The 27415-nt window shown below is 44.0% G+C and overlaps 1 protein-coding gene across 1 annotated transcript; it reads left to right on the forward strand.

Moving 5' to 3' along the window:
* Positions 1 to 26974, forward strand: LOC131127987 (multiple epidermal growth factor-like domains protein 9). The gene is made up of 6 exons (XM_058070431.2): positions 1 to 590; positions 8639 to 8843; positions 16249 to 16388; positions 17850 to 17999; positions 22618 to 22887; positions 23345 to 26974. Exons 1-6 carry the CDS (start codon positions 113 to 115, stop codon positions 23845 to 23847), a joined length of 1746 nt encoding a protein of 581 aa, XP_057926414.2. The 5' UTR covers positions 1 to 112; the 3' UTR covers positions 23848 to 26974.
* The last annotated feature ends 441 nt before the right edge of the window (positions 26975 to 27415 follow it).

Here is a 27415-nt window from a genome sequence, read left to right on the forward strand (position 1 = left end):
GTGTGGTTCATGAAGCGCCGCCGGAAGACATCGATGGTGGAGTACGCATCCATTCAGGGAAAGGTCTGACAGAGACCGATACTGGGGCTTACATGGAGAGCTGAGACTGAATATGAGATTAACGTCTTTAATGATGTACATATCGTCGGTTGTGGTATTGATTTTATATGCATATATTGGATTTTCTATCGCCGCACCTCGCATCAGCCTCTACGATGCGTCGCCTATCTCCAGGAAGCCAGACTCAGCCTCCGACACATGGGAAACCCTCCATACCGACATGCCTCGTCGTTTACCGGACAGCAGGTTCGCTTTGACGCCGTCGTCTGCCATTGTTCCAGCTAGTCATACCCCCCAAACCTCCGCACACCATCCCGCAACGAAGCCGATCGCCAGCCATCCCGACTCTGGGATCATTTCAACCGCCCGGGAAATGTCCATGTCAAGGAGCCCCCAGAAAAGAGCCGCCGATCCATCACTCTATGCGCCGGACAAGATTCTCCAGACGATGATGACCATGGTTTCGCCACGTACGGCCAACGACGCGGACAGCATCGACACATCTGTGACATCTGTAGAGAACGACCAAGGTGAGTGCCGTCGAATGAAACGCAAGTGAAAGTGAAACGTGGTGTTTTTACGTATTCAAACCGTACTGGTACGCATGGCGGCGTGTGGCATGCGTGTCTTCATTTGACGCAGAGAGGGAGCACATGAAGCAACGTTGCAACAATAGACAGACCCCTCACTTCATGCCTGCCCCTCAAATCATCCCAAAAACCAATAGCATGAGGCCTCTTGCAGAAGAATGAGTATGCGCCACATATTACAGCCTATTGGATGGGGTGGGGTGGGGGGGGGGGGCATGGGGTTGATCCTGTTGTTCAGTGCAGCAACACAGCATCCACACGGTCCCTATCATCATTTTGTGTCAGACCAAGCAGGGCTTGTTTTGACAGTAAATGCCATTCAGATGCACGAATGCATGCCTCACCCCCCCCCCCCCCCCCACAGTCTTTATGAATATTGAATATAGAAGAAGACCACCCAAACAAAATGGCCAGGCAGCCCAAGCCATGAATGAGCAATGACACTGGCGCCCCTCCTCTTACACATGCAAGCATCCAAAGGGATGTTCATTGAGCCCCCGCCACGGCGGCAGCAGTGGAGATATTTGGCTAATCTGAATCTCAGAAGCTCTCCGATGGTATTTTTCTTGACTTGGTCTGGATGTGTGTTTGTCTTGGTCCAACATTGTTCCTGGTTTTTACTTCTTGCAGAAATGAGCTGCGGTATTGTGTATATAACATGCATATAACTGCAGTTCAATGTTGTTTTTACTGCGACTTCAATTATGTTGTGATAAAAGGAGTATTACAAATGAAGAGAATGTTTTCAGCGCTACAATTGTAAATGTCTGGATCTGCTATTTCATTCTGTGTCACGTCGTGCTATTTTCAAGTACATTCCAGTATTGGCCAGTATTGCTAATACGGATATTGACGCTTTTTGCTTTAAAATCTTTCAATGATTCTTTTCATAGTCTGACGCTTTGTTGTTGGGATTAGTCGGTTAGACGTGCCTGTCTAAAAACCTTTATCAGCTGAACATGAAGATTTACGGGTGTTGTTGTCAGATCGTCATTTCCTGGGTTGGTCAACGAAAACCAAAACAAAAACATGTTTCCAGGGCACCATGTAAGTGTGCGCTGATTTGAAAGATAATTCCCATCGGTGTCCATCTAATATCTCACACATCATAAATTGTAACATCAAAGAGAGTTGCCTCATCATTTTTTCTATCAGAGGTTTAAAAAAAATACATGAATCACATTGTTACCTGGTTAAATGCATCTTATTATTAGTACCAAAATAGGCATATTTGAGCAAATGTGACGTAGTTTTGGCCTAAAATAAGCATTTTCAAGCATGAACATGGGTGAAGTAAAATACGGCATGCAGTGCTATAAGTGAAAGACCATTTACAAATACAGTAAATTCATTATTCATTTCAAAGATCCGACTCTGAGATCAGTATTGTCTGTGAAATGCCCATCACTAGATCTTAGGAGTGGCACAGCCGATTCGTTCGCGTTGGACTCATCACGAGTGCAGCAGGAGTGAGAGAGGAGAAAATCCTCGGCCGACAACTTGTGGCGCAGACCAAAAATTTGAGCAGAAAAGCTAATTCACCAGTGATTTCAGTAATCTGTCTTCAACGTGATCCGAATGGTTGACAAATGTGCAAAAGGATTACGGTTGAAAAAAATTGCCCGTTTATTGTCTATTGGAAAAAATTCAGTGTAATTATTGGGATTTTTGTAAAATCTGGGAAGTTATTGAAAAAAACTGAAATGATAGTGCCCGTCCCGAGTGATCTGAATGATTTGATGTTTGTCCTTGAGGGCATTCACACAATAATCCCTAACTACTGTTGTGGCCGTAACCCACGCCAAGCTAAAACTCAACTCTGAACCCCCCTTGTCAAGTCTTGTCCATCCCCTCTCAGACCCCCTAGTACCAAAACACATTTACAGCAACACACATGAACACAATTCTTATTTACGTGTTCTTTTCTCTTATAATGTCTAGTCTATTGGGTAACAGGAGTGTAAAGGTGACCGTATGACCGTTATTTCATGTCTACACGTCTCTAATAATGTTGGTCTTGAACAGGTTTTCTATGCTCTACAAAAACAAATCCTACTTTGCAGTCTAGTCTGAAACCAAAAGGACTTGCGATGAATTACTGTATATGTCTTTTATTGTAAAAAATAATGATGTTTTGTCTGGATCTGGGGACTTAAAGGTTATTTTTGGTTGTGGACTGGGAGGATGCATAAGGAAGTCTGGAGGGTGAGGAAGAGGAGTTTCTTGAGGTATTGGGGGGGGGGTCAATTCTAAACGGGATGGGAAGCCAGTGAAGAGATTTCAGAAGACAGAAGAGGTGAAGCATTGTTTATTGAATTAGGCACCTCAATTCTTTTTATTGCATTTTTAACTGGAAGTAGTGCCAGATAGCAATATCAACAAACTGCCGTAGTGGGGTGAAAATCCTTTATCGTCTATTCTCCTTATGTAAATATGCAAGCAATGGCTCGTTTATGTCGACAACTGTGGACAACCTTGGACTTCAACGGGTTGCACTATGTTATTGTTCTATTGTAAAGGTAAGTCATGATAATATCATGCGTCATCTGGGAGAAGGCGTTCCCCTGCCTGATAAGGAGTCTTGCAGACATGAGCCCTATTAAGCATTGGCTCTCCAGCGGGCGTCTTAAGTGTTTTAGAAAATGTGACAATGTGGTTGGATGCCTTGATTAAAAAAAGACAGTAAAAGGTTGGGTTTTGGTTTTTTATGGTAAAAGGGGGTCGGCAAGTACGTGCTTGAGAGGAATTTTGCGACTTGTTCTGAATAGCCTGCCCCTTTTGAATAACAGTCATGCTGTCACAACACGTTGAGGCAGCCAAACAGATGAAGTAGATAGGAGAGACATGCGCCCAGCCCCCGTGCTCTTTCCACTGTAAACACGTTTTAAAGTTTGCTGTTAAAAATGCTGCAAATATATTCCCACACGATTGATTCAAAGTGATCTAAAGTAAAAGTATCATAAAAGTATCATGTGCTTCATTACTTAGGCATGATCAGCGTTGCTAGTAGTTCCTCTGTGCTTGAGTATTGGCTTGCGTAACCACATGCCTGTATTAGTTACATAAAAGGACTGTAATAGCATCTCAATGGGAGTCGGAGGTGGACGTTCACGTGTTCATTTCAGCCCAAGTGTTAGTTTTATTTGAGAGAAAACACTCGCTGTGTGGTGTGGGTCTTTGCACTAGCAACCCAGCACGAGTTAGAGATATACTGTGAGGTCTGCAGTCAACACTCACCACACCTAATCTGAGATCAGATAAATAATAGATATCTGCTGAGTGCTTGTCAGGGTCACATACAGTATGTGTCACCATATCCTCGGGCTTCCCAACTGCACCATTGGGAGCCAAATATTCCAGTTCCAGTAGGAATACAAATCTTTCTATGCTACGTATAATTTTCCAAAAATCTAAATTCTGCAATAGAATACCGTACATTCATGGTTAAAGAAGAACTTCCGCACCATCCTTTATTATGAGGAAAAACCTGTAGAAAGTCTTTCAGCATGCAGTGTGCAAGGCCGAGGTGCGACCACCCAGACTATTGCTACTGTGCTACACAGTACTCTCCCTCCTGGCCCCCGCTGGCCTGGGCTCACATTCTTATTGGGCAATTTTGCGTATAATAAAAGCAGTACTGCACAAAAAAATGCAAACGCTGAAAAGTCATGTATACTTTTTTGGAAAGGAATACATATGCTGACAAAGCTGGTAAGTGACCATTGTTTGCAATTTGAAAACATTTTGAATGTTAATGTATTAAGTCTATAAAAATGCCAGCCGATTATCAATTATCCACGTTTTTTTGCCATTTGCTGGCGGTCCCGGATCCATGTAACCCACTGTGAAAAGTGGGTACTTACGATCCTACAAATTAGTCCACAAAGTCAGAATAGAGACGCTGTGCCATTTAATTACTGTGATCGCTCCTCTGCATGCAGAAAGAACATATGAATCTGTCATACCCAATGCCAACCAAAGGCGGATACGCAACACCCACATAGGGAGCATAAATCCAGGTAACAAAGTCAAGATCGGGCAAGAACGCTTCAGGCGAAAAACGAATACACATAAGCAAATGACAATGAGCAGAAGTAGTACATGTGGTGACATTGCGGAAGCTTCTGGAAACTTTGCCACAGCAAATGTGTGCTTGAATCCATTAACTATTTTGGTTATGCAGGTTATGACTAGCGATAGGATTTTTCTTGGGCCTTGGTCGATTGGTTGGGGTCATCTTGAAGTCCAGAAGCGACTGATGAGAGAAATATGAAAAAAAACATGTAAATGATTGATAGACTCACGTTTCCTATGAGTACTACACAACAAGACAAGGTGCTAGACTGGAGAATGCAGTTCAGATTGGGTTTAGGGTGACAACAATGGCCGTATTTGGCATAGCTATCGGGATTGGGGCCCGGATTAGTGTTTGGTACTTGGGAACATTTAATCCCAGACTGGGTTTCTTCACTATTACATGACAAGGGACTAGTCTAGAGAATGTGGCCAGGATTAGATTTAGGGTACTAGTCTGACGCTGAGGGATAGACCCTGGACTCATTTCCGATCCCAACATCTCTTCTACAAAAAACAAAGTCGTTTTTGGAGAATGCGGGCGTTGATCCGGCTACCTCACTCATGCTAAGCGAGCGCTCTACCATTTGAGCTAATTCCTCTCCTGTTGCAGTTTTGGCAGAGAAGGTCCAGTCTCAGAACTATTTTGGTTCCTTTGCTGGAGTACGTCAAAGCGACACGGTCTCTGCCTTTCTGAGTGCAGCCGTAGTGCGGTCCCTGGTGGTCTAATGGATAGGATTCGGGGCTCTCACCGCTGTGGCCCCAGGTTTGATTCCCGGTCAGGGAACAGCCTTTTGGACAGGTTATGACTGGAGATAGGGTTTGTCTTGAGCCTTTGTCGAATGGTTGGGGTCATCTTGAAGCGCTGTCTGCAAACTACTGTCACCCTGAAGCGACTGACGACAGAAATACGAATAAAACACATCAATAAACGATAGACTGGAGTTTCTGGTAACACAACAAGAGAAGGTGCTCGACAGGAGAATGCAGTTAGGACTAGTTTTAGGGTGATACCTATGGCTGTATTTGGCATACATTTATTGTTCCCTATTTGGGAACAATAAATCCCAGACTGGGTTTCTTCCGAATTACATGATAAGAGACTAGTCTCGAGAATGCTGCCAGGATTAGGTTTGGGGTATTTGTCTGACGCTGAGGGACAGATCCTGGACTCGTTTCCGATCTCAACATCTCTTCTACAAAAAGCAAAGAACTCCTTGGAGAATGCGGGCATCGATCCCGCTACCTCTCACATGCGAAGCAAGCGCTCTACCATTTGAGCTAATTCCCCTCCTGTTGCAATGTTGGCAGAGAAGGTCCAGTCTCAGAACTATTTTGGGTCTTTTGCTTGAGACGGAGGCTCTTCTCATCTGCCGCAGGAAGTGCAGTCGCTTCTGTGCTGATGATCTCCTTTGTTTTGTCAACATTCAGGACCCGGTTGTTCGCCTTGCACCAATCCACAAGGTGTTTCACTTCTCCCTGTAAGCCAGTTTGTTGTTCGTTGTTGTCCTGAATGAGGCCCACAACTGTTGTACCGTCCACATACTTCAGGATATGGTTGCTGCTGTATCTGGGGCGACAGTCACTGGTCATCAGGGTAAACAACAGGGGGCTAAGAACACATCCCTGGGGTGAGCCGGTCGGTGTTCAGGGAGATGACACCGGATGTGTTGTTGCCCACTCTGACAAACTGGGTTGTATCTGTGAGGAAGTCAAGCAGCCAGTTGCACAGGGAGGTCCTGAGGTCCAGCGGCTCCAACTTGCTTATGTAATGATGCGGGTAAGTGATGATCTTGAAAAACCTGTCCATGGTCAGTAAATACATAACACTGGCCTCGTTGACTGCAAACAATCCAGAATGTCCAAGACAAGTCCATACTTCACATCCCAACAGGTGATCAACAAATGTGGGCACATAGAAAAAGCAAGAACGTCACCTGCATCATAGAGGCAACTGGAACAGGTGTTGCCTCTTTTGACAACATGGATCCACTGTAAGTTCAGTACATTAACTCATTCAATCGCAGCCATTTTAGATGATTTTGACTGATCTTTCAAGGCACACAGAATATTGTGTCCCATGGCTACATAAACATGGAACCTACCAAAAGAAAGATTAGACTCGTTTATATCACAAAAAGCTACCTTTTTTTGTTCTTTGGTAATCAACAGCGGAACATAAGTAAGTTTCAGGAAAATATCATTTTGTAACAAAAAATGGAGAAAACAGCTTTTTGTGAAAAAATATATTTCAAGCATAACTTTCACTTTGATTGTGTTTGTGGCAGCTCAAATATCTGAACAACTATACCGCAATATAAACAACACATTTTTGTAACATCAAAATACCAATTGATTTTACAACTATAACACCATGAACTATTTGGAACTCCGCTATGTGCGTTTTTGCCTGTGTGTGGGTGCTTGTGCATGCACCTTCAGTGGATACTATGCTCCTCCATGCTCTTCTGTGTCATCATGAGCGCCACGATAAGTGTTGCCGAGCTCTTATCACACGCACCTCTGCCACTTCGCGGCCGTTTTTATGACTTGATCTTGCTCTACAGTGGTGCTAAGTTGCGTCATCACCGCTTTTTGCAGACAAACACATGTTTGAGTTTTAAAAAAAAATGTATAAATACTGTACATCTTTGGTATTGAGTGAGATAAGTTAGGGTTAGGGTTATCGCCGTAAGATTGTTGTGACTACAATATTTGACCAATAGGAGACCTTTGACCTTAGGATACATTGTCACCAATACGCCTGATGTAGTACATTACTGGTGAGGCCAGCAGAGAAGGCCTTGCTGGCCCTGACTGCACACTAGTGGTATTTACTGTATATATTGTAGGTTTGACCCGATGTAACATGTTTTGACCTACCTTATACTATACGCATATATAGGTATACGTATATATGTGTGTATATATATGTGGCTTGAGTTACCGATACCAATCTGATACGCTATCAGCCAAATCATTCTAACTTATTTAGTAATATGGGATGTTGGAAAAGGCTTGATCCAATGGTGTTACTCAAACAGAGTCAACACTAGTCAGCCAAGGCAGGTATGAGAAAGACTCACACTTTGACTATGTTTCAGACTGCGTTGGTTATTTGGAGGACCGGAGGTGTGCCTTTCACCCTTGCCAGGATTCTCATGCTGTTTTTTGTAGCGCTACTTTGGATTTTCATGCTGTCACATGGCTGACAACACTCTTGGTCCTTTGCTAGCAAATGCTGTTGTGATCACGTGGTATTCGCATGATTGATCCGTGTGCTGGATTGCTGCGACATGGGCTGCAATCGGCTGTTTTCTTATTTGATTAACCTGAAGCTTTTTGTTTTGATTCATTGAGATGAATAGTACAATTTATACATGTACATTCCGGGTTTCTTATTAAGACATTCTTCATTTAAGAAAACCGTAAAATTTCAATGTCTTTATTTCATGTGGTCTGATGTTTAAATTCCTCCTGCAAAAAGTGACACTAGCACATATAGCAGATTGTATGACACCCTTACAGATAAAATAAGACAAATGATTCCGAGTGGACTGTTAAAATGATAGGCATAAAAATGTGTGTGTATGAAATAATTAATTTCTCATATATAAACCTCATTGTGGCCTACGACTCAAAAGGTTTCCCTACTCCAGTTACTGGTTCCAGATCCTACCTGACCAAATCGATGTGAAGCATACTCGCGTTAGTATGTTGGTCTGCTACATAAAACACAAACGTAGAAATGTCCATCACTGTTTTCAAAGTCAATGCTGATGTGTGTGTGTGTGTGAATATCTTGTTTTTCCTAAAACACCAACAAAAGAAGTCCGCTTTTATGGCTAACAAAGGACTTAAAGCACCATTTAAGCCTTTGTCTTAACTACCATTTTCTCCTGTTGTCCACCCAGACGGCTTCTGTAACTGCAGCACTGCAGGAGAGGGGATTTTGTATCCAGATGAGTGTAACCGCAGCACCGGCCAGTGCTCGTGTCTGGACGGCTACAGTGGTCTACAGTGTGAAGACTGCGAGGAGGGCTACTTCACCAACGGTACCAGTGGCTGCCTACCCTGCGCCTGTGACTCCTTTGGTGCAGTTAGCCACCTGTGTGACAGGTACTGTTGTGTCCTGCTCCGATGCTTTATTTACTTCTCACTTGTCAAAATAGATGCTGGCACACTAATAGAAATGCAAAACAATACTATTTTATACTCATTTATAACTACCCGCACGCCATGCTGGAAAGCCCCTGTGCACACTCCTCCAAGAGGAAGTTAGCATGCATGCAGTTTATAAATGAGCATAAAATAGTATGGTTTTTCATGTTATTAGTATCATTGCATGCGATTATGCCATTCGTGGGTGAATACTGGGGATCTACCGTACTTGTGTAGCAGTAGTCCACAAGTCTACTTGGGAGTGTGACCAAGTGGAGCGAGTGTGCCTTGAGTCGGGCTGTGGGTGGAATACATTCAAACAGACCATTTTGAAAATCCAAGAAAATACAGCTGGAAAGGTGCAGATTCTGGAAGATCTAGAAAGCTTTCTGTGCAGGTTATTATGTGTAGCTGCTCTGTAGGAGTCTACAATCCAATACAAAGGGCCGGAAAATGAACGTAGTAGGTCCCATTATTGTGTAAACCGTAAACAGCAACCCAAGGGAACAGCAAGATAGTTGTGTCTTAACTACATCAAGCATGGTGGCTGGAGCATCATGGCGTAAGGCTGCATGAATGCTGTGGGCGCCTGGGCAACCCAGTCTGCCAAATGTAGGTGTTGGAATGCCATTTCTGTGATGGGGAAGGAGCCAGAACTTGTGCAAATGGTTGAGAAGTTCCAACGAGACATGCAAAACAACAGGTAGGCTCTTTTGTACCTTTATGTAAATGACCCTACGGAAGCAACGTTCTTGTTTGGGCTGTAAACATGCCACTCAGTGAGCTCACAGTCAGAAGTAATAGATGTTAGTCATACGGTAATCCTGCACTACTTTGCGCTTAAAATTTGCCAATTTGTCAAAAATATATGAATTAATCAATCATGCTATTTGTGCTCAGCTCATCTGCCCGAGTACCGGAGCACATTTACAGCAACACACACGATGGTCTTAGTCTTATTATAGATAGACTTATTTTCTCTATGGTAGCTATAGGGGTGTTATTTCATGTCATAGAGCTCTAACAATGTTAACAGGCTTCAGAGTAATCAAGTAAGAAAATAATAATTAGTTTCAGCTCTCATAACAATAGCATAATGAAAGGTTAACATTACGTATTAATGTTACATGGAAACAGTAGTGAGTATGCAAACAGTGTAGACCTTTCATACGTGGCCAATGAAATGATTTGCTCAAAGTAGTCATAAAGTTGGCGCCGCATCGTTGCAGCATATCGTTCCTGTTTCCGGGCATAGTCAGGGAAAAGGGTCTCAAGAATTAAAAGTTTGTGGACATTTGGTGGAAAAGGGGCTTTAGACCGTCTGAGCCTGGCCACTGCTAACGCAGAGCAGGGGACCCCTGATGGAGCTAATTATTGGGAGTACACTAATTAGCCATGCTGCTGCTCTCATTAAGTAATGTGAGCCTTCATTCTTTTCACCGCTCAGGGACCACTGCAGTGTTGGCATCGGAAACAAAAGACACTCGATGAGCTCGCCTAAATTCATCCTGCCAATCCGAGGCTGTTTTGACAAGATGTCCTGAATTACTACTTGTTGGATTATGTGAAGCAGTAGACCAAAAGACTAATGCGTACTCGCGCTAGGCCACTTGTACCAGCATGCTTCCCCTCTTTTGGCAGGATTTCATGCGAGTCATAAAATGACTCATGCAACTGGTCCATGCGGATGATAACCAACAGCATTCATAATAGAAATAAAGTACAAAGACTCAAGTCCAACCCACCGGCGGCCCACATGCATGTGTCATTTCATTCATTCATTGGGATCACTGATGATCACAAGTGACCAACTTTCCACATAAAACATCAGAATGACTCAAAAAAGACTGAAATGGTCCACTTAGTCAGAGAAAAGAACTTGACATTTAATTCATGCAAATAATTCATAGCAGCTCTCCAAATAAAGCTGGATGTAAGATGACGCTGTAAGATGTTTTGTATGGGGTATGGTGTATTTGGGATTGTTGTGCTGTTGGACACCTGATGGCATCCAGGTTGCAGCTGCGTAGCTGTTGATTTGAAGTGAAAGTGAAACATTTGGAGGTGAGTTAATCCACTTCGCACAGCGCATCAGTACTACCGGCAGCACAACAGCCAGGGAGCCGTGTGTCAAAAGAGACGTTTTGATGGGCAAATGGATTACTCGGGGTTTCTTGCCATTGCCATTCTTGCCACCACCAACAGGATGAAGGGCTGGGGGCTGCAGGATGAAGAGCTTTAACCAACTGCAACGTTGTAATTGTGCTGTATATGCCCCAATGGAACTCTTTACATTCATTGATGTTTTGCTGTTTATTATCGTGCAGATTTTTTCATTGGACATGGAACAAACCTAAATTCTTCATGTACTATAATTCTACTTCCCTTTGTTAAAGACGGTGCTGCGCCAGACTGCGCTGCTCACAAAATTTGCAAAGTGCGCTGGCCCCGTCGCGCCTGTGCTTGGTCTATGAAATGCGAGTCTAAGTCCGAGTATCCCATCCATTCTCCAGGTCCTGTCAGATGGGCCCTTCTGCTTTGTTTGCAACTTCTGTCACCAAGCAGAGAAATAGTTGCTGTAACAAAGAGTGACGCAGCAGGAATGTCAAAAGCAGCAGCAAGCCAGATTAGTTTTGTCAGCACTGGACTGGTCCCATGCCTGCGTGTGGCTTTTAGTTACCGTCAAGCAGGTGTTTGAAAATCAAATATTGCAACAAACGGGAGCATGAAACTCAGCTGCAACACTGACCGGATGCAACAAGCTGTGGCAGCTCGGGAGGGACACTTAAGACATAACACAGCTTCGTGTGCATTACAAGATGGACCACAGCCCGCGACGGTGTGAATGCGCACCGTTTTGCGCTGTTTCGTTTCAAATTCATACCGCCGATCAAAAGCCTCAGTAAGCATTGCCTGTCAGAAGGAAGGCTGTGCTGCACATCCACACTGAAACTGTGGCATTTGCCTTTGTGCCTTCATTCATATTCACGTCTGCTTGCTAACTGCTTGCACTTCGTGTAGCCCTGCCGCCCGCCACTAAGAGGCTTCATAGTTGAGAGGATGCTCGCTCTTTTGTGTTCATTTCATGTATGAATCAATATGAGTCAATGCACACAGACACATGCAGAGTGAACCCTCTTCTCATCCACTGTACACTTTTTCCACTTTTTTTCAGACCTATGAATGGAGTATTCTCATGTTAAGCCATGCCAAAGTTTCAGATAACGAGGTTTGCGCATTTGGAAGTGAGCCCTGGAAGAAGTTTGGGAGGACTGAAAACGCTCGGTTTCAGAGGGCGTTGTAAAACTGTTCTTTTGTTATGTTGTGTGGGTATCGTATACACAGTACATGCACAACACTACTATTTTATAGTCATGTGTAACCCACAAGGTATGCTGGGAAGCCCACACGCATACTTCCCCAACTGGGAGTTTGCCAGCATGCCTTGTGGGTTATATATTTGTACAGTATATTTGTATGCAATAACACTCAAAGTGATGGTACTGTTTGTGTTCCATGTCACTGTGCAAGTATTTTGCTAAATAACATTGTAGAAAATATTTCCAGTTGCGTATAAATTCAACCATAAGAAGAGCTTTTACAATACGTATGTATGGCATTGAAGGTACTTCAGTGTTTGAGCAGTCACAGGCATATTGCTAAACTACTTGTCTTTCCTCACACTACGTTCTTCCTCGGTGGGATTACAAGCTTTTCAAAGTCAGGTGACATCTGTAATTGGATCCTTGTTCACTGTACTTAAGAGCCCTAATAAGATTATCTCCTCTTGTTGGGTCTTAACGTGGCATTCACTGTCCTGGCCTTTCCACCGTCCATGTGAGGTAAAATGGAGTCACACGTTACCCTCTCTGAGAGTTTTATCAATGCAATTATTGTCTGTCATAACTGTCAAAACACTTGTGTACATTTATTTGGATCAACTCCTGCAGGCACTGACTGAAGAGCTTTGTATGTATGTTTTATTTTTCTAAATGCTGCATGAAAGGGCGCCACAGTCTGGGATGAAATATTTATTGTGCGTGATGTTTTCCTCTCTGCCTTGTGGTACTCATCATTGCAATCGCTGCATTTATGCATATTACAGGTGCTGCTCGGGTTCCATTCCTAGACTGTCATGTAAGTCGAGTTTTGGTACAACTTAAATGAACTTAAGTCGCTCACACTCTACACAGAACACACAAAGAACATAAAATACTACCCCTTATTTCAACCCGAACAAAGCCAATATGCTTATTTTACCAGAACATGAACAACATGCTGGTATCCACAACTCAACTTTTCTATTTCACAATGCATGTATTTCTCGTCTTCTCACATTATGAACTGAAACCTGAATGAAAAGCAGGTTTGAACTCCTCTGCTGGGTCCCTCCCACCGCATCTGCTGCCTTCTGAACCACTGATGTTTTTAGGTAAGGAAAAAAAATACAGAAATGAGACTAAGACAGATTTGATATTTCTTTTTACCAAAGTCTCATAATGAGCACCCTATAATAAGTGCCTCACCAGCCATGAACCTCACCACACGCCACTGCGTTTATCCCTGTGGTTTATTAGTTGGACGAAGTAGAAGAGGCAGGAGACTCTACTGAACGTGCTGAGGAGAGGGCACTGCAGGATTATGGCCTGAATCTGTGATACGGTTTTGAGCTCCAGCATAAGCGACCTATCCATCTCAGCAAGACCACCACTAAGTTTCATCGTTGTCACTGTCATTTTAATAGGAGCAGATCTTTATCTTTGGCAGACGTCACAGTCTCAGGCCAAACGTCTCAGAGCTTCTGATGATGTCTGTTTTCATTTTCATGGTGATGGCACACTTCCACCAGAAGAGCCTGACGTACGCCTGGTAGACAAAATGAAGTGCAAAAAGCACATTGATTGTCACACCTGTGTGGGTTCCCACGTGACAGTTTGTCCGTGTTCCCTGTCTGGGCTTTAGTTTCCGTTTTTGACACCCTTATTTTGTATGGAACTTCCTGCTTCTCCCCGTGTGGGATCGTTATCGTTTGTCCGTCTGCTCCCTGAGTTGCTTTTTCCTGCTGCTGCAATTTTTGCCATAAATAAATATTTTGTACCTGCATTTGGTCCTGTTCTCTGCATCCCGGGGTCGAACCGTGAAGCTCTCAAGCCCGATCGTGACATTGATAAGTGACGTGATCATCCACTCAGTATCGCTGTGAATGTGTCCATCTGCAGCTTTGTGTAGTTTCGTTTTGTGCCATCCTTTGGCAAGTCGTATATCCAATATTACTTGAGCAAGAAAAACGTACATATGGAATTGAGTGCTCTGTTCCAAGACTTGGAACTCGTGGCGGTCGTAGAATGAGGTTAAGCTTTGCACCCTATGTTCTAGTGACCTATTTTATATGCTGATCTGATGCAGAGTGACTCCTCTGTGAAATCACAGCAAAACAATAACAAAGCCCTCCTTGGCCATGAGGGTGCAATTATCCACTTGGGAGAAGTTTTCACCATGTCCTGTCAGCCCCCGCCCCACCATATCGCTGTGAAGTACACTATACCATTGTTTAATTCCAACTGCCAAATTCGATGGCAAGTATCTGTCCATTTGGTTCGTTATCTACTCTTCATTTCAAAAGAATGCATATTAGGTTAAAAAACGAAAAACGAAAGATGGATCCCATACCAGGGTCTGTCTAACGTAGGATCATTTCAAAGCTAACAGTGACAAAGTCACAACACCGAAACACTGAAACTGAACATACGTGGCAAGCCGCATCTCCATGGTATACACTTCTTTTGGTTGTAATTCTCAGATGTAAAGTGAGAAGACCATTCACAAGAGACACTTTATTTAGTAAGAATGGAATGCTCCAAACAGGCAATCCATGAATACATTAATAATTATTGACTGGCTTTTCAGTCAGTCACAATAATTTGAATCCACTTTGTAAGATAAGTTTTAGATTAGCAGCTTGGTACAACCTGTTGATTCTTTCTTATTTTACATTTCTGCACTTGTATTCAGAAGTAGAAGGTTTGAACCGTCAGAGCAAATAAGCGCACAAACCCCAGGTTGATGCTGGAATATTCCGTTAAAATGAATTGTAAATTGTAAATGAATTGTTTCACTGAATGGAGAAATGGCTTAGGCCATAGATGGCCCCAAATGAATACCAAGCAAACACCTACAGTTAGTGTTTGGGTCATCACCGTTCTTCCAATGTCAAAGCTGATACGTGTGAATATCTTGTATGGATTCATTGTTGCAGCTTCATACCAAAGGAGCACTCAGTGGTTCTTTGGTTCCTTTGTGGAGCACCGCAACCACAAGAGCCACAGCAAATGTGATGTAAACACGCCTTAAACTGTTACAGACAGCACATAACAACCATAGAAATGGAAGTTATGTATTAGCATGCTTGCATAGAAGAGTCAAAGCATGGAGTGAATGAGCTATGGCAGTAATCCGTGTATAACTCGGTGTACTATGTGAATGTATCAAAAGAAACTACAATACTTTGTCTTCGGGAATACTATGCACTTAATATTTGATAGTACCTTAAGAATAACATTGAGCCATCTGGTGAATGTGTGTGTTCTTCCCAACCTTGTCCTCAGCATTGTCCACGCCCCACTAAGCATCGCCTTCGGCCTTGCTCATTTGCATTAAGTGCACTTGTTAAACAAAGCCCCATTTGTATCAAGACCCACACCCACGCTCTTAGAAATGGCTCCCAGTCACTTGTGATTTGCTTCAGTTGTTAAGAAGTTATATTGTGTCATTCATCTTGTCTGAGTTGGAGGCCTGATCAGGCTTGACTTGGCATTGTGTTTGTTCTTCGTATTAATGATCCACAATGAGTTTGGGATCGGAGTGATGAGTTATGCTCGAATGAAATTCTTCATTTGTTTCTGGAAGCCTGAATTATACTACACCACAACCCACAAGACCATGTGGTGAAAATGAAATCCAGCTAAACAAATGCAAGTCAAATTGCTTTTATGCTGTTTTAGAGTCGATAGATGCTGAAGGAAATGTCTCCATACATACATATTCACAATTTACTTCCAAAGTAATTACTTTGACTTGTGTGAATGCGCCGTTAACTAACCAATGGAAAACCCACGCACCCATGGAGAGAACATGCAAACTCCACCCACCCAAGCCGAGAATCGAACCCAGGTCTTCCTGATCCTTCCCGGTCCTGAGCGAACAGGGAGTCGGATGTGCCTTGGACACTGAAGTCTAAAGACTGAAACAAAACACAAAAAGTAGTCGTACCAGGTTACCCACTGTGTTTTTAGCATTGCCAATTGATGCTTTCTATACCTTGGAAATTGTTGAAGCAAGCATATCTTCTGTATTGTCCTTCCAGCTCAGGGATTTGTGTGTGCAAGCCAGGAGTGTATGGGCCCAAGTGCGATGAGTGCCATCCTGGTTTCTTCCACTTCAGCAGTACAGGCTGCCAGCCCTGCCAGTGTCAAAACCACACCAGCTACTGCCACCCACAGTCAGGTGAGGAACGTTGAATGAAGCAGTGCCATTATTGTGATTGTTGTTGTTGCCCTGCTCTACATGAACACAGCTATTAAAACAAAACAAACCAAAGCTTTTTATTATCTTGTGCGCACCACATGTACAATAACACAGGCTACTAACCCAAGCTAAGATGAAGCCCAACATCACTTCCTGTCCGCCCCTACTCGGCTCCCTGAGGGAACACATTTACACAAACACACACAAGCAGTCTTCATTATGTCTTAAACATCTTCATTTCTGTCTATTATGTCGACTATGTTGGGTAATAAAGTATAAAGGTGACTATAAGAACTGTCAGGGTTCTAACCTTTACTCTAATAATGATAAAACAATGTATTTAGAAGGCGGTAAACAGTCTTTGTATGCTCTAACTGAATGGAATCCGGTTGGGTCTGGAACCGATTCACCACAATAAATGAGGGATTACTGTATTTACTGTACATTCACTGCAGGTGCTCTTTAGTCCTCTCATTGGACAGCATGTCAATTAGGGTTTAGCGATATGGACTTAGCATTCCCATGAGGAATTATCTATGCATAATTCCTCACTAGCTCTGTACATAACCTCAGTAGTATATGCAAGTCAAAATATCTACTGTGCCGTGAAACTGTTGGATACCCCTTTTTGGACAGTCCCACACTTCCAGAGAGGGGAGGATATCGTTTATATTTTTAGAAATAGTCCTGTACATGTGGATTTAGCATTAATGCGCTTGTTCATTCTGTGATTTATTGATTTGAATAAGAAGAGAGTAGTTATGTGCCAGTCGGCTTCCAGTTCCTGTGGGTCTGGACAACGAGGCTTTAATGGTGCAGTCGAAGCGATCCGATTGTGTGTATGTGCTGCATATGTTAGATTTTGTAGTGGAACGCCTCAGGCCGATAGGATGTGTGTCAAATAAACCTCCACATTTTCACCGTCAGTCTGATTTGTTTTGAGGCCTGAGAGTTGAGTTGGATTTATCCTCGTCTCCTCGTCAGGAGGATTGCTGCTCACCTCCCAACTCCCAGGCTTTTAGTCTAAACCCTCAAGCAAAGTGAGCCGCTTGAAAAGGAGGAAAGGTGGAGGGGTCTGCGGTGATGCTTGTGATTGTGGCAGGGCGGTGGGGGGGGTTAAGAAGCCATATGTCCTGCCGCTATTATGCAGGACCAGATGGACTGCCTCACTCTGGCTCAGTGTTTGCAGTGCTGTGGATTAACTAAGGTTTGACAGTTTCCCCTAAAAACTGGCCTGTCGTCAGGGATACTCAATCAAGAACACTCTATATACGCCAGAAAATTTGTCCGTGTACTTGTCTTTGGAATAAAAACACGGCTGTCCATGCTATTGTTTCTTCCTTCGCCTTATATGAAGATGAAAATCATCTGTCGACATGACTTGCACAGAGAAAATGTGTGTGTTTGAACACCTGTGACCATGAAATCTCCTTCCCTCAGGTGTGTGCCTGAACTGTGAGGGCAACACCCAAGGCTCCAACTGTGAGGAGTGCAAGCCTGATCATTACCGCAGCCCTGGCGCAACATTGACTGAAGCCTGTGTCCCATGCCCCTGCTCCAACGCCTCTTCCACTGGCACCTGTCACACCAGTGAGTCCATGACCTCACACACACTGACACACACACATTGACACATCCGTCATCCTTATCACATTTAGTACCTGACTTCATGGGAGGTCCTGCAAGGCCACTTGATAGGCATCTTCTTCATTGGAATTATATAGACTGAAAATAATCCAAAAACACGAAACACTCACTGTTGTATCGCTGTAAGCACTTTGATAAGGTCCGCGAGGTGGGCCAAGTCAATGCTATTTTCCAAATGGTTTCATGGCCGGGATGGTTTGGCTCCCGGGTCTGAGTTTGACACAGATGAATTGGATTTAAATTGCTGCTCATGGAAAAGTTCATTTGGTTTCCGTTGGAGTCTATCCTTCTGGAACGGGTTCATGATGCTCACCAATCTTGTGACAAAGATTAAAACATCGCTGGAAAATGTCTTGCTTAAGGAAAAGCCGTCTCGCGAGAACAGGGCAGCCTGAGGCCAATTTGATTGTGAACCAATTTGACTCGCTTCTATGAATGCTAAAATAGTAATATGGACGAGGCAGTGCTCAAGGCATTATTGAAAGCGCACACCTTGCAAGCCAACCTACCACGGTGTTCCCAGAGTCGGCGTTTTTTTGCATTGGAGTTGAACAGCTGCTGTTATGTTAATGTCCAAGCAGATGATGTGGTATTTCTCCATGTGATCAAAGTTACCAAAGATTTGTCAGATCAAAACACGTCAATGTTTGGTTGTATCTGCACCCTTAATCTCTGAGCAGTTCTATCGATACTCGTTACATTTGGCTCAGCACCTACTTCATAACACAGAGATCTGTGTTGGCAATTTAGCAACATGGTCGCTAAATTTAGCAAGTAAGTTTGCACGTTAAAAGTGAATGACAGGAAGTATTTTGTGCATCCAAAGGTGAAGCATCGTCCGTGCAGGTGAACGGGAGTAGAGCTCCAGCATCATACTGCAATGCAATGCGGGTGTGAAAGCTGCATAAACCCCTCCACAATGCCACCCAACCCCTGGCCAGCAACTGAGCCAAGACGGCGGCGCTTCGACACTCTTTGTCACCTTGCAACACGTTGCCTTCCTGACGACACACACACGTGTGCAAAGTGTGACGCAGGGGCCATCTGTAGAACGCGGCTTATTGCAGAAATAAAACAAACAAAAAATTAGCAAACGGCAAAGTATGTTTACACATTGCCTGCTAGAAAATACAAACGCCAATTCTGCAACTTTACAGCGTGAAATATGAAATATTAAAGGAGATATCACATTATTATGATATGGTAATATTATCAAAAGTGGGTTAGTGCAGCACGGTGGTCTAGTGGTTAACATTTGGCCAAACAGTCAGGACACCTGAAAGATTTGGGTTGGAATCTCTGTTTGGCATCTCTGTGTGGAGTTTGCATGCTTTTCTCCGGGTACTCCGGTTTCCTCCCCCATTCCAAAAACATGCTAGGTTAATTGGCCACTCCAAATTGTCCATAGGTATGAATGTGAGTGTGAATGGTTGTTTGTCTATATGTGCCCTGGGATTGGCTGGCCACCAGTCCAGGGTGGAAGACAGCTGGGATAGGCTAACTAGGATAGGGCAGGACAATAAACATTTCAAAATGCATCTTCATGGTTTAGCGACTGAGTTAAATAAAGAAAGTGAATCTTGTCTTGTAAGCAAGGTTTCGCTGTATTAGCGTGGTCTCTTCTACTTGGTGGAGTCCTTTTCATTTTCAGATATGGACTCATGACATACAACATTTGTCCCGTCAGCGGTCACCGCAGCTCGTCCATGTGCATCGGCCTTTTTGCCATCTGCCTTCGTCTTACCACCTTCCTCTTCTCAGGCGAGTTATCTGGAGTCATCAGCCTCATCAGCCTCATCCTGCATAGCAACAGCCATGTTTAGATGCTGTGGCTGTCAGGTTGTGTTGGCGCCTGCAGGGGGTTGCACTAGATGTTCTACAGTGTGGGAGGGCGGGGGGAAAGGGACATGAACCAGGCTGAGCTGAGCTGGGACAGGATAATCACAGCTGGGCCATTTCAAGGCTACGAAGGCAACATCACGCTGGGGGATGGGCGGCATCACCGCCATCACGACAGGAACAAGCACATTCAAAAGGAAATGGTGCTAGACTGGCTATCGCGTTAACAGGACTTCGGACTGAACACCAGAGCATGGACAGGAAGCACCTCCAAGCCCAGGTTGCCTTGGCGACATGATGCATGAGCAGAAGCGGCATCATGGCTCCACACTGCAGAAGAAAGGTGTTGGGAATATGTTGATGACTTGAATTCTTCTCATTGTGACACCAGAGAGGTGAAGTGGAGCGCTGCTCCAGTTCAAAATGTGGGTCACACATACTAAATTACCCATGAATGATTGGATCTGCACCCACTGATGTAGCCTGGCCTGCCTTCATTTGGAACGTTTCAGCACTTGCTTAGTTTGGAAATCGTGGGTGCCTGCCTGGTTACTGGGGATCTGAAGGAAACAGTGGGCAATGATATTTTAGTGGCTGGGGAAGACTTGTAAATGACTATACATACTATGAGCGTAACAACTATCTCAAAATGAACACAAGTTTCTGAACGTTCTCTCTATATGATGGACTTTGACTAGACAAGCATATTATATTGATTGGCTTTTGGACTGACATTATTTCAATACTAGTTTAAATATTGGGTTAGGGTTACAGATACTTCAACCTGCTGATATAGTTCATCTTCAAACAGCTAAAATAATGCACAAGGCTAAAAATAAGCAATGAGCTAAAAATGTCATCCAATACTTCTCTACAAGAGAGGAGAAATATGATCTCAGGGAAGAAGTACATTTGAAACACTTCTATGCTAGGACTACGTTATGCTAGCCATAGCATTTCAGTATGTGGAATCAAACTATGGAATGGATTGAGTAAGGAAATCAAACAATGCACAACGATGAGCCAATTCAAGAAACAATACAAGCAGTTGATGTTTGCTAAATACAAGGATGAAGAGTCTTGAACCAGTCATGATGTGCTATATATATCACTATATTGACACGCTCTATGGTACCCATTATGGCATTGGATGCTCATATAAAAATTTAAATTAAATTAAATTAAATTAGGAAAGCAGGAAGTGAACAAATGTAACAGTTAGTGATTGTTAAAGTACCAGATGGAGGGGTAGGATTTAATAAGCTTTGCTTCTTCCTACTCCTTTTGGACATGTGGAACTGGGAACTGATTATGGGATGCACTCAATTGGAATCTGATGCATGTTCAAATGAAATGAAACCATTACCATTACCATTACCATTACCATTACCATTATTGCCAGGAAAGTGCTGGTTATGTGAGATGGAGAATAAGTGGCGATGTGCTGAATGAGCCCAGTTTATCATTTCATTCACTTGTATTGGTCCAGAGTTTCATACTTGGCACTTTGTTCTTGTTGAGTCACATGGAAATGTGCACAAGCATCACGGTCCTCCATCATCATATAATCTGTGGTGGAAATTCAAGCAGAAGCTCCAAGTTGTCAATATGGGAACCTAAGGTCTTATTCCCTACCAAGATATGTGAAAATGGAGGACAGTAGCAGCCAGGATAGGAGGTAGAGCACACGTTTGGAGAAAGGTGACAGCTCAGCACCTCCTTGGCACCTTAAATGGAGAACTTTGGTACAACATTTCAATAACTGATCAGATGTTGTCGTCTGTCCATGCAGGCCAGCATGGCAGGTTTTGTGGGATCATATTGCGACCTCGAGGTTGTGAGCGGAAGCTGACTGAAAAGGGAACACAAAGGTGCTGCCGATGAGGAATATCGGATGCCTTAATGTGGATCAGATATCAAGCTGATGGAAGAACAGTTGATGACCTTCTGAATATGCTCTCTAACATTGTTGGGGCCCTCTAGTCACCTTTACCCTCCTATTACCCAACATAGTAGACATAAGAAGAGAAATAAGACATAAATAAGACTCTTGCACGTGAGTGTTGCTGGTGGAGCTGAGTGGAGGTGGACAGGAAGTGACTTTGGGGCTTCAGATTAGAGTTTTAGGTTGCCATGGGTTACAGCCACAACACTAGCCCATGTTTGGGATTATTGTGCCAATTGTGAGATCATTCCAACCTGCAATAAGTCTGGTGCTTGTGTGTCTCAGTAGCTTTGCTGACACATAGTGTCCAGTGTATAATACTACGTATCATCACAATGTCTTTGAATGCATCTTCCAAATGCCTTGGATTTTTATTGTACTTAAATGCCTCATTTAGACCAAAATGTGCTTAAATATGCATCATTTTGACACATTCAACCATGAAACAGCATTCATATTTTTTGTGTGTACCCTGACCAGAGCAGTATCGTGAGCTCGGTAGTCTAGGCCGGGTAAAACCGTAACAGCAATAGAACTACTTAGAATTTCACCGCGTTAAAATGTGACATGTTGACATATCGTATTCGTATGAAATATCGTATGAAAATCGTATGAATTTGCAGAAAAGCAAAAATGTTCTGCTGAAAGTGACGAGTAAATGTGTAAGCAACGGCAGGTTTGCATTTTGGTTATGGCGACAGGAGACATAAAGAGTTCCGGTGTAAAACACCAAGCTAACGGTCAACGCGTACCTTGTACGTTTCTGTTCCCACTCAGATCCCAGCGGCTCCCCAGTATGTGAGCAGTGCCTTCCCCAGTACGGCGGCCCCCTGTGTGACCAGTGCAGCGGGGGCTTCTACAAAGCGTCCGGGGCGTGCGTGCCGTGCGACTGCAGTGGGAATGCAGACCCTCAGCGTGGCGCCCAGCTCTGTCACCCTGACACCGGCCACTGCCTCGGCTGCATGAACAACACCGCCGGCGCCCGCTGCCATCTTTGTGCTCCAGGATTCTCAGGAGACGCCCGAGCTCATAACTGCAGCCGTCTAAGTAAGTATGCATATAGTACATATAACGTACATACATGTATATATTTGGGCTTCTCATCTTCAGTCATGGTCACATTGACACAAGCCCCCAAATAGTAGCTGTCCTCGGGTATGCCTGTCTGCAACTAGCAGATTGTAACCCAAATGTAGCAGTTCAAAGTCAAAAAACAAAACAAAAAACAGCGGAGAGACGCAGCAAACGTGTAGTTATGTCTTATGGCCACTAGGTGTCAGCTTTTACTTTAGTTCCATTCTGTACTTGGGCCGCTTCTTATGATGAAAACAATAATAATGTTGCTTTATTGTTTGCTCTGTTTACTTGCTTTTATTCAACTCCATTTTTTCTGTAAAGCGTCTTTGAGCATGTTGAAAAGCGCTATACAAATAAAATGTATTAGTATTATTATTATGACTTTTTGCAGTTCTAACGTGCGATTTGAATGACTCTCTCTCCTCAGCACCTCAGCTGATTCCCCCACCAGCAGTGCGACCCACGCCAGAGGTCCCCAACTCAAGTACTTCCTCCCTTAGCAGCCTGACCACCACCAGAGCGAGAGGCGTCTCCGCCTCCGTCTCCGCCTCCAACGGCAACTGGAGCACGGCCGCCACACCTCAGGCCACGCTGACTAGCCTGAGCAGCCCCACGGACAACACCACGGCGTCTCTGACCGAAGTCTCCTGGACGCAGTTCAACATCATCATCCTGGCCGTCATCATCCTTGTGGTGGTGATGCTGCTGGGCTTTGTCGGAGGCGTGTACACTTACAGAGAATACCAGAACCGCAAGCTCAACGCCCCCTTCTGGACCATAGAACTGAAAGAGGACAACATCAGCTTCAGCAGCTATCACGACAGCATCCCCAACGCCGACGTGTCGGGCCTCCTGGAGGACGAGGCCAACGAGGTGGCGCCCAACGGTCAGCTAGCGCTCAGCACACAGGGAAACTGCTACAAGGCTTAGCACCCCGGACTGGACCACGCTGCTGCAAATCCAAAGCTCACTGCTGCTCGACTGGCCGCTCGTCTGGCCGCTCGACTGGCCGCTCGACTGGCCGCTCGACTGGCCGCTCGACTGGCCGCTCGTCTGGCCGCTCGTCTGGCCGCTCGACTGGCCGCTCGTCTGGCCGCTCGTCTGGCCGCTCGACTGGCCGCTCGACTGGCCGCTCGACTGGCCGCTCGACTGGCCGCTCGTCTGGCCGCTCGACTGGCCGCTCGTCTGGCCGCTCGTCTGGCCGCTCGACTGGCCGCTCGACTGGCCGCTCGTCTGGCCGCTCGACTGGCCGCTCGTCTGCGGCGCTTCCCAACTCCACTCACACCCTTTCTGGATGGCAAGTGTCCAAAGAAAAGTCTTTTATGTGTTGTTTCTCCAAAGGATGTGCCGTTTTGCTAACACCAATCAGAGGACTTCAAGGAGGATTTTCAACTACTTGACTTTTGGCCGTTTGGGTTGAAAGGCGATCACTCAAACGGCCGTCTTAAATGGAGACAATGATTGTTATTGAATGACTTTTTATTCACGTATATATTATTTATTGGTTCCGTTCTTGGGAAGAAATGCTGCACATGTATGACGTGTTTATTCATCGTGTTTTATCTCCCGTGCGCTTTCTTTTCTTTTCATGTCTAGTTTTACGTGTCTAGTTTTTCTCCAGAGGGAACAATGACGGCTGCTGGTCCATGCATCTGTTGTTTATAGCGTCCTCCCTTTTTCCTCCACGCATGCCAGTCACCTGACGTATCCTAGAGGAGTGGTTCTTTCCCAGGCATTTGATCAGCACATCGAGCACCGCTGCAGGGCAGTGGCTTACGTTAACCGCCAGACTGTACACTTTCACTCCCAACTTGCCCTCCAGCTGCTGATTGGTTGGCGCCGACACCTCAAATTTGCACCACTGAGATGCTGTGAAATGTTGATGTTTTGTGTGTTGCCACGGCTACCGTGTACGAGAACGACAAACAACATGGCCTCGAGTTCCCACAAAATTTGAGAAAGAATAAACTATTTGAATGATTTCTTATCCAGAATGCACCGCTTATTGTCCTCGGCGAGTACGTGCCAGATTGATGCAAACATGACAAGTCCATGCAGTGAATCCCTCGCATGTTTGCTAATAACGTGAACGGTGTGACCGCACCACACAGACTATGCAGGTATGGAAATAGACGTGCAAAACAATACCATTCGATACCACTGTATAACCCGCAAGACATGCTGGGAACCCCCCAAACATCCCCAACAGGAAGTTGGGGGTGCTATGTTGTTATACAATTGTATTGGTTTGAATGTGCTTTGCATTTTGCGGCTTCACTCTGTTTTCCAAAAATATATCCATGACTTAATCATACTGATTCATGGTTGTATACCGTCTATTATTAGTCATAAAAAAATGGATCATTTGTCCTACATTCAGCATTTTCAAGCATAAAAATGTCTTAATGAAGTACAATACAATCATAAGGTATTCAGAAGATGCATTCAAGGACAATATGTAGTATTCTACACTGGTGTCAGTAAGGTTACTGTAATGTTGGATGGGACACACAAGCACCAGACTTGATCGCTTTTTGCAGGTTTGCGTGATCTCACAACAGCCACAATAATCCCAAACAGGGGGTACTGTTAAAGCTAAAACTCAACTCTGAACCCCTGACATCACTTCCTGTTTGCCACCCACTCAGCCCCCCGAGGGAACACATTTACAGCAACACACAAGCACAAGTCATAGGGCTTATTTTCTTTATATCGGGTAAAAGGGAGCTATATTTATCTAGTAACACGACAAGTGATACGTATTGTGGTCACTGGGTGGCAGTAATGACACAAACCATTGATGATACGTTACCTTACATAACATTACCTTCACACTGCATGACTTCACCCACGGCATGTCCAACCTGAAAAAATTGACAAAAATTTCTCCTCCGATTCTGTGAGGAAGTGGTACTTTTTTGCTTCTTAAATTTAGAAGAAAGAGGCTAACTGGTTATCTTGCTAGCTATCAGCCATCTCAAAATGAATAATCAGACTAAATGTAACCGTGGGGTTTTATTTCAAGTCTTATAATGTTATAAGTCTTATAAAGCTCTTATAATGTTTAGAAAAATGTATTTCCAACATCATAAACAGGTTTTCTACGCTCTTGTTGCAAAAATAGTCAAATTCTTAACATGAAATCCTGGATCTCAGAAATGAATGAATTGCGTCTGAAACCAATGAACCACGACGAACCAGGGACGACTGGACGAGAATTGACGTTGCAAACGTGTGCGAGTGATTTGGATCGTATTTAGGCCAGCGGAGAAGGCTTTGCTGGCTACGACTGCACACCACTGCTAGACCCAATTAACCGCCATGAACTAGGGATCACTGTATGAGTAACCGATGGGTGTCAGTAGGTTTGGAATTGGAATTTGGAAATACCAGGTGCCAAATCGGTACTTTTGAAACGGTGCCAGTGCTCAAACGGACTCGACAAAGGAAAACATCAAAATGTTGCCCCACATTTTTAAATGCTTTTGCAAATGTCAAATATGTGCCGACATTGTTGTCAATCTGTTGTTTACTTTAGGAGTTTTGGAATGCAATGTGACTTGGATGCACGGTGGTCTAGTGGTTAGCACGCTCTCCACAGTCTGGAGGTCAGCGTTTGAATTTGGCCGTGGAAAAGTTTTCAATCAAAAGTGTTTGTTTTTTTTGGTTGTTTTAAGCCCTAGAAACAATGCGTGATGCTAATTGTGAGACACAACTCCTCAGGTAACGACTCTTCCCTTCTGTGTAAATGTGTACAGATGAATGTGAATAGTAGCTTCTTATTGTAGAGTTAGAATAATACTGTGTCACCAGGGCACCCACCATCTTGCTTTTTATACCTTTTCTCTTTCTTCTTGGCAGTCAACATGGCCATATATGCAGATGGAGGACTTGAATGCACCGCCAACTTGAAACAAACACTGAAACCATGAAACCATGTGAATAACACCCCAAGGTCAACTCCAATAAAAAAATCTGAACTGCCTCTGTCTTTCTGCAATTAACTTTTTTGTTACGACTAAAAGTAAAGACACTGGAACGCCACACAGTTGCAAATTGGTGGTTCAAATAAAGATTTTTCTTTTAAAGCGGCAGGTTTTTTTCCGTAGAAAACACATGTCATTCACCGTGAGATGGTAATCATGTATAAATACACTGGAACCTTGCTTAGCTTCGGGAATTTGCACCAGAATGCCCGACTCTCTCCAAAACATACACAAGCCTGATCGATGTTTCCCTGGGAAAGTAGATCATCAAACACACTGAAACCATCGTCAATGACCACACAAATGAACTCAAATGCGGTTTTTAAATGATCCTAAGAGCACAGTTCATTTAGGTTTCTTTCATGTCTTAGTTCCTGGTTCATGCCCTTATTTTGTACTCACTTCCTGTGTTATTCTGTTCCCTTTTCTGTCGCTTTGTGTTTGCTATCCCTCGCACCTGTTTCCCATTTGAGTGATGTCTGTTTAGTTCAGGTGCGTGACGTGACCCCTTC

This window comes from Doryrhamphus excisus, linkage group LG3 (genome assembly GCF_037039965.1).
Source record: "Doryrhamphus excisus strain RoL-2023G ecotype Guam linkage group LG3, RoL_Dexc_Guam_v1.1, whole genome shotgun sequence".
NCBI lineage: Eukaryota > Metazoa > Chordata > Actinopteri > Syngnathiformes > Syngnathidae > Doryrhamphus > Doryrhamphus excisus.